The 7935-nt window shown below is 40.9% G+C and overlaps 1 protein-coding gene across 3 annotated transcripts in view; it reads right to left on the bottom strand.

The window, feature by feature from the left end:
* Positions 1–3724: 3724 nt before the first annotated feature.
* XYLB (xylulokinase) overlaps positions 3725–7935 on the bottom strand; it is an 89376-nt gene continuing 85165 nt past the window's right edge. For all 3 annotated transcript variants that reach the window (XM_027648508.1, XM_027648507.1, XM_027648506.1), the window contains one exon: positions 3725–4008. In XM_027648508.1, the coding sequence (XP_027504309.1) occupies positions 3925–4008 (84 nt within the window). In that variant the 3' untranslated portion in view covers positions 3725–3924. The remainder of the gene's footprint in view (positions 4009–7935) is intronic.

The following is a 7935-nucleotide window of genomic DNA, read 5'->3' as shown; positions in this document are numbered from 1 at the left end:
ACTAAAGTCACCTTCAAGAGAAGGTGTTAAGGAAACCTCTTCACTGAACAGTTATCCCCTGGTATCAGAAGAGTGAATGTTCATCCAGGCCTATTGCCCTTAGTCATTTTCTTACCAGTTTCAAGCCAGTTTAACATGAGTGTTGAGATCTCACCAAAATCAAAATCCAAGAGTTTACATGAAAAATCAGAAACTGAGAAGAAATAAAATCCAAATTATCACTTTTCTGCTTGGGAAGAGTTTATAATTTGGCCCCATATTCATGACAAGCACCAACAGCAGACAGTTTAGTTCTCTAAATTGTTGCTCTTTTTTTCCCTCAGCCCCTAACCTGCACGTAGCAGTCTGGGGACCAAGGTAATAGAAATAAGGATAAAACAAATGATTTGTTCAAAGTCCTGCTTTGGCTTTTTGTGGCTTTAGATACACATCCTTCGCTGCACTGCTCTGTGATCTGTGGTGGTAGCTCAACTCCAAAGGAAAAACGAGCTGAAAAACAAAAAGGTCCCACTGGGATCGTGCACGGTGCTATTCAGCTCAATTACTTATTAAAGCACCGACACAGCATAGATTTTTTTTCAGTACATTACTTATTCAATCAGAGCTCCAGCTCTCTCAGACTGATCCCTTAAGAAAAAGCAAACATCTTTCCCTGTTTGTTTCCAGCTGCATCACAAAAGGTTTTAAAGACTTCAGGCTGCAAAGAAAACTGTTTGTCTTTGGGTCATGGTAGAGCAGGAGCTTGTGGGTGAATCCAGTGCAGCTCTGTTTGACTGGTGAGAGCACAGGGCCATCAAGTTAAGGAAGCTGCTTGGATTTTTCCATGTAACTTCACAACCCATCTCCAACCTAGAGTAGTCTTGCTTGTGCAGGACAGGAACTACAGGCTAGACAGCGATGAACAATCTCTTTGTGGCAGTCAAGGGTATTTTTACAGGAGATGAGATCAATTTTCCATCAAGTTAATCCAGATTGGGAATAGTTAATCAGGTCCTTAAACGCAGAAGCTAACTTTTCATCTAGACAAGATGGGGATGCCATGTTACTCACCTTGAAGAACAGTAAGGTCCCATATGGAGGAGGGAGGGAATCAACCTCTATCAAATATTTGGAGGTAGAAGACATTGCCTTGTCTTTTGATTTCTGTTAGTTAAGATGTTAATTAGGTCATAGAATAATAGAATCACTAAGGCTGGAAAATAACTCCAGGATCAAGTCCAGCTGATACCCTAACACTGCCTCTGCTCCAGACAACCAGAATAACATAAGGTAAACAAAGCTGCCAAAAACTCCATGTGGTTTTGGAAACAAAGGGCACCAGATCCTTCCATCATGATGGACTTTTTTACAGGGATGTGCGCATGAGAGCAAGAAGCCTGTGATTCCTTGGCAGGGTAACGTGCATTCCTAGAAAGACAAAAATAAAAGAGTGGTAGAAGTCTTACACCAGCATTTCTTCAAAGGACCTTTCAAGTGGGAGATTTACTGAGTCTTATTCTATCTGACACTAGTCAGTGAACATATGCAGCTTTGGTGAGCTGGAAAAAAAAGAGCTCGTCTATAAATTCTTGTACTCCAGACACCACTCCTCAGAGGCCAGCCCTAATAAACCCATCACCACAGCAATACTATAATTCAGTGGTGCCTCACTCCTGGCCCTTCAGAGCCGTGCATTCGAGTCTTTTCTCAGGGACTCCTGCAGAGAGCATGTGATACATCAGCCACCCTGTGGAAACTGCTTTAATGCTAATGTGGGGCACATCAGAGAGCCTCAGTCAGCCCAGCAGAGAAGGAAGTGTCTCCTTCTCCCTCCTCAGAGAAGAGCTCAGGCCCAGAAAGTAGTTAAAACATCCAGACAATATCCTATTAGCACCATATAATACCTTGTCAGCAGCCAAGATATTATCTAGAAATGTTCTACCATGTGCTATGAGCTGGGAAATGTAAGCCTTAATCTTCCTCAGCTGAGCAAGAAACTGACCCTGAGTCTCCAGTTTCACAGGCAAATAAAGCCACAAAGCTACAGGAGACATCAGTCTTCTCACTCTGATAAACCAAACAAGCTACTCAAGAAACTGTCACCAAAACTGCGCAAAGCTAAAAGACCTCTCTGAATCCCTTCCCTGTGTGGTTAACCTTGATGTCAAACCAGTAACCAGGCACAACTAAAGACTAATGATGGTGATAATGCTGCTTCAACTAGCAGACATTGTTTAACTTGCGTTAATTAATCCTTCTGCATCTCTCTACAGCCTTGCTTAATGACAAAGCAACTGCTGACAGTGGAGGCCTGAGAGAAGTATTATATGTTTTACTACTCTACCTTGGGATCCAGAATAATAAGCACATAAAAAAGATAGATGTGTATTTCTAATGCCACCTTTTAAAGCAATTGCTTAAAAGAAGCCTGCTTTAGAATCTCGGAAATGTAATTCTTGACCTTCCTGAGTAATCATGCTAATATTGAGAGAAGTTGTCATTACTCAGTTGTGAACAAAAAAAGGTACTGTTCGTACTCACAAACCAAGCACTTGAATATAAAAGGGAGAGCAAAGGAGGAATGTGTGTCCATTCCCCAACCACTCCAGAGGTGAGTTATGGCATGGGGTTCCCACTCTCACTGCAGAGACGCGGCAGGGACGGGGAGAGTGCTCCATGTGCTGCTGTAATGTGAGGAATATTAATCAGAGTCACCCAGCTCCAGCAGGGACATAATCCAGCTCCCACTCAATAAAGAGATCCTCTACTCCCTACAATTCCTGGCTTATTCCCTAGGCTCATTACAACCTCTGCAAGAAGTGAAGAAGGGCTTCAGTCACTTTCATTAAACAATCTGCTTTATTCCCAGAAGAAATTTTATCCTAAGGGAAAGATATCGGCACCACAGAATTGTGCAGTAAAGTATTCCCACTTGCACAGGGTGATTTAGGATGTTCATTCAAATTCTGCAACTTCCACACATCTTTGCAGAAAGATCTCCTGGTTTATATTTTCTCTTAAGATTTTCTCAGGCAGAGGCTCCTTAATCTAGACTAACACATTTGAAGTGAAAGAATAGCAACAGAGCAAGACAGTCACCTTTTCTGCTTGAGAACTCCAAGAAAGAAATTGGTTACTGGCAGTGTAAGGAAAAAAGTGACCTTGTTGCCCTGTTGGGAGCAGAGCACAACAAACAGAATTCCGCAGCCATGACACCTGGAAGAGGAAAGGAAAACAGAATAACCCCAAGCTGATGTGCAGATGATCTGACTCTGCTTTTTGAAGCAGAAAGGAGATGTATGAAAACTCCCATGTTTGTTCCCTTGTTTTCTTTATTTACAGAACTGATTTCAAGTAAAACACTGTGCTTTCCAAAATCTATAAAACCCAACCATATCAACCAAATCACAGCAGATACTCCATAGTGCCGTGTAACAAGAATTTCCCTTCTCAGAGGATCGCAGGGAGTCTTTAAAGACTTTAATCAGCCTTCTTCACATATTAAAAAAAGACAAGTTAGAGATGAACAGAAAGTTCATCTCAAAAGATTTAAGCAGGAGAAGTTGCAGAATTAAGATACTGTGCTAGACAGGTATGCAGAGGCTGGCATGCCAAACACATGGAATCAAAGCTGACAGAGATGGGTAGAGTGACTCATTTATACAAGGGACTTGACTTGGCTTTGTCATCCAGCTCTTAGGTACTGAAAAGTACCTAAGAAAAATTGAAGCCACAAACACACAGAGCAACATGATGCTTTTTTAATCAGGTTTTCAATCACAATGTAATTTTTTCCCCCACCAACACACTCAAACACAGACATTTAGAAATTATTTGTCTACAAAGATGAATGAAATGATTTAAACAACTCCAGTAAATTCTGAGGAAATCTTTCCTGATCTTCTCCTTGGGAGTCCACTCAGCCGACATAAATTTTGTTTGCTTCTATTTCGCAAGACAAGAAGAGGTTGGGTTGTAGATAACCTTCTGTTCAAGCTCAGCATATCTTTTCAGAAGACGACGATAGAGCTAAAAAGGAAAAAAGAAATAAATATATCTTGGTTGAAAAATTAGATTTTTAAATCTCACTGCAGTTAAAAAAAACTTCAGACCTGAAAAACGCAGAGTCTTTGCAGGTACCTGAAGGTTTGGACTGTTTTTCCCCCAATCTGCTGAAGAAAATGCTGCAGAGTTTTCCTTCTTTAAATGTCACAGTCCTTTTTACCATCACCTTTACAGCTTAATTTTAAGACACGCACAGGTTGTTCTTATTGTGGCTGTGTTCTTGCTATAAGCAGAAGTCACTTCCAGCAGAAGCAGCTCAGCTAAAGTCACCTCTCCCAGTGTGACATGCCCCCCCCCCCCTCAGTAATAGCTGTCCTGATCACCCAGGCAGAACTCCTGTCCTTGCCTCCCTCCACTGCCCCAAGATGGATCACTGCCTCTGTCCCCTCCTCCTCTTCTTCACTAATCACACACTGCTGCCCTCCAGCACAGCCAAATTCCACCATCAGACAGGTCCTCCTCAGCCAATATGCTGACCAGGGCCTTCTAAAATACACTCTGCACTTCACACTCCCTCTCCCACCCCTATCATACTCCTGTACCTGTTTGGGCTGCTTCTCTCCTTCACATTTTTCACAGCCACAGCTTTTCCCATACACACTCTGCTCCTGGGCCAGGTTCCTCGCTCCCTGATTGCAGGCCCAGGGGGACAAATGGAGACCCAGCTTCTATACAAAACTACACCAAGTATCTGAGGATCCTTTTTTGCATTTCCCTAGATAGAATTCTCCAGGAATTTTTAGATCCAGAATTGTTACAACCATAAAAAGAAGAATCAAGACTTAAATGTATTCAAAACTCCAAACTCAAACACACCCTATGCTTTTGGATATAGGAGAGACCCATGACACAGCAGAAACCTTGAATAAATCCCTACTACTGGCTCCAAGCAAAACCTGTACTTCATCTAGATCTTGGAGATGCACCTTTTTCCTTCTCTCCTCTCTCTGGTTTTAATTGTACATCTAATAAAATCAGTAGTTTGACAAGTCATATCAGAACAGCTTCACTCATTTGCTGGCTGAAGCACAAAGAGACTGCCAGGAGCCAGTGTAGAGTCTGCTACAGGCTCAATCAGTCCTTAGCAGGATGCCATAAGGTCCTATCCCTGCCACAGTGAATCCTAGGGGCCGCCAGTCTGGTCTACAAGCCCTCTGCACTGATGTTACTCATAATCAGGGCAGCCTCGCTCCTGGCTCCAGGTTCAGAGGGGTTATAGAGCCACAATGAATCATACCCAGTAAACTGAATTACGGCTTTCATCAGTAAGAGAGATCTAGCATTTAAATGCATTTCATCCCTTTCAGGACAGCCAACAACTGTGTATGTACATGCATGAAAAATTCAGGAGGAAAAATGTTTCAGGCATAAACTATGAGGATGTAGTAAGAGACAGGATTGTTCTTGTGCAGTTCTATGTACAGTCCTGCAGTAGCCTCAGTGTCTGTAACAGTCACACTTTACCAGATTAAAAAAAAAACCCGTCACACAGTTTTCTCATCCAGTAAATAAAAAAATAGTGTCTTTTTGTTTTGTCTTTCAACTGATGGCAAAATATCAGTTTCTGTGTTTGCCTCTTCCTGAGTGATAGTTTCAGCCTGACCAGTGAAACCTGAATTTATCTCTTCATTCTCACTTCCACCTTCCACGATGGCCAGTGAGTGTGACTTAATGGACACATTCTGCAGAAGAAGCCTACTTTGATCAATTCATCCCTTTTACAAACCTGATGTTATACACATTTAATTACATTTCTACAACAGATTAAGTATATGAAGGGGAAGAAGAGAAGAAGCACCTACAGCAAGTGGAAAGAGACACTGTCCACTAGCCAAGGCATCACCAGAATGGTTTTTAAACCCACCTCACAATGGCTGAGTCACAGAGTGTCTTTCACTGATTAAAACAGAGAAACTCCTGCCTCTGCAACAGATTCAATTGGTGACCCTGGGCCAGGCATTTAACATGTGTATGCCTCCAACTCCTCTTCTCCACAGGACAGTGATACTGAGATCCATGGAGATTTATGCAGATTTATGGGGTAAGAAAATAAAATGCACCATGAAATGTCACATTACTCAGCATGGTATTTTTAACTAACTATATGAGGGCCTTGAGGGCTCAGAGAAATACATATATATATTCTTTTCAGGTTCCCAAAGAATATTATTGCTCCCATTCCTGCTAAATATGCACATCAGAGTAAACAAAACATTGAGCAGGCAACTATGGCTATAGTGGGAGTATCAGTATGTCAAACAAAACCAGTTCCTCTGTTCACTGAAGCATCTATAATGAAGACTGGCTATTTCTTACTTTGCTATCCTGTAAATTTGATAAACCCTACACATTTCTCAGCAAAGATTCAGTACAACAGAGCTGCATTGGTAAGTGAGCTCAAGCACTGAGAAAGCAGGCTCCATATTATTTATCCATCAGTAATTTTTACAAAATACACACAGCGCATTTAGCAGAAGGCTGGGAAGTATTATGGTTAATATATCACTCTAGATTAAAATGTGTCAAAATAAATGAACAACCACATTTAGTGATACAGTTTCTTTTCCTGTTTACTGGACTTAAGCACTTAGCTTGCTAATTGAGACAATTCAAGCATTTGCAATAAGCTTCTCAGTCATTACAGTAAATGAATGCTGCATTATGGGCCATCAGAAAAAAAATGCAAACAAAAACTCAAGAATATTTCTTGTACTCTATTCCTGTTCATTGGGGTAAAAAGCTCAGAGGGATAAGAAACTTCTTAAATTCCTCCTCTTCAGGGAATTTGCCTGTAATACCACCAGTCCATCATGGATGATAAGGGGAGCAGTACTACGAGCTTTTCACACCAGCTGAACTTTGTGGCCAAAGCAGTGCAGCTCCCATGAAAGCACAGAGAGGAAGAGCCAAAAGGCACCAGCCGAGAACATATCCTGAGTGTGCACACAGTTGTATCTGTGAAAGACGCTTTTCCACATCTGTCACAACTGAAGTGACTCCACAGAACCTTGGGCAACTCCTCCTGTCCAATTCCAGGAGTCTTTTTCCTGAGGCAATTATATAGATGTATTTTTATAATTGAGGTCCTAAGGGAATAAAAGACTCTCAATGATGCATAAAAACGCAAGAACATAAGTTCCCTCTCTATCATAGCCTGAAACCTAATCCATCAAACCATGATATTTAACAGAAGTAATTACATGTATCACAACATGAACCTTATTATTGTCCATAATTTAATTGTCCTTGCTATATTACAGCCCTTTCTCTGGCTTATCTCTATAGCCTACCCCACAACATCAGCAGTACTCTTCTTGCCTTGTTTACAAACCCTAAACTTCTCTCCTGGGACAATTTGGTCACTCTCTGACAGTCCCGCAAATAAGTAAAGAAAATGCTAATGATAAATAATGCATTATAACAGAGAATAACTTAACCTGCCCTCTCTGAAAAATGCATTCATACTACGTTACCTTGCTCTCTAGTCCAAACCAAATGTCATTCTCATACTATATCTCAGAACCAACCTATGTACTCAACAGGGCTTTTACTGTTTACATTGTCCCTGACACCCTCTAAGAGCAAAACCAGCTACAAATTATTAATACAAGTTACAATTCACATAGATCCTCCTATATCCTGCAATGCTCCGTTAGCCAATCATTGGAAAATTCAAAATTTACAAATTACAAAGATGATGCTGATGATTATCTAATTTTAATCTACCCAGCTACATTTAATCTACCCTGAATAGATTAAAATTAATCAGTCTCTCACAGACATTTACTGCTTTTGATAGGTTCCTTTTTTTTTAACCAAACTCAAATTACTCAGAGATTTGCTTAAAAAATGAGTCGTTTTACTTTTCAAATCATAGCAGTTGTTCACCTT

The sequence above is a fragment of the Corapipo altera genome, unplaced genomic scaffold (genome assembly GCF_003945725.1).
Source record: "Corapipo altera isolate COAL_440 unplaced genomic scaffold, ASM394572v1 47, whole genome shotgun sequence".
NCBI classification, from domain to species: domain Eukaryota; kingdom Metazoa; phylum Chordata; class Aves; order Passeriformes; family Pipridae; genus Corapipo; species Corapipo altera.
Note: the sequence above shows the minus strand (reverse complement) of the source record. Positions and strands in the feature narration are given on the sequence as shown.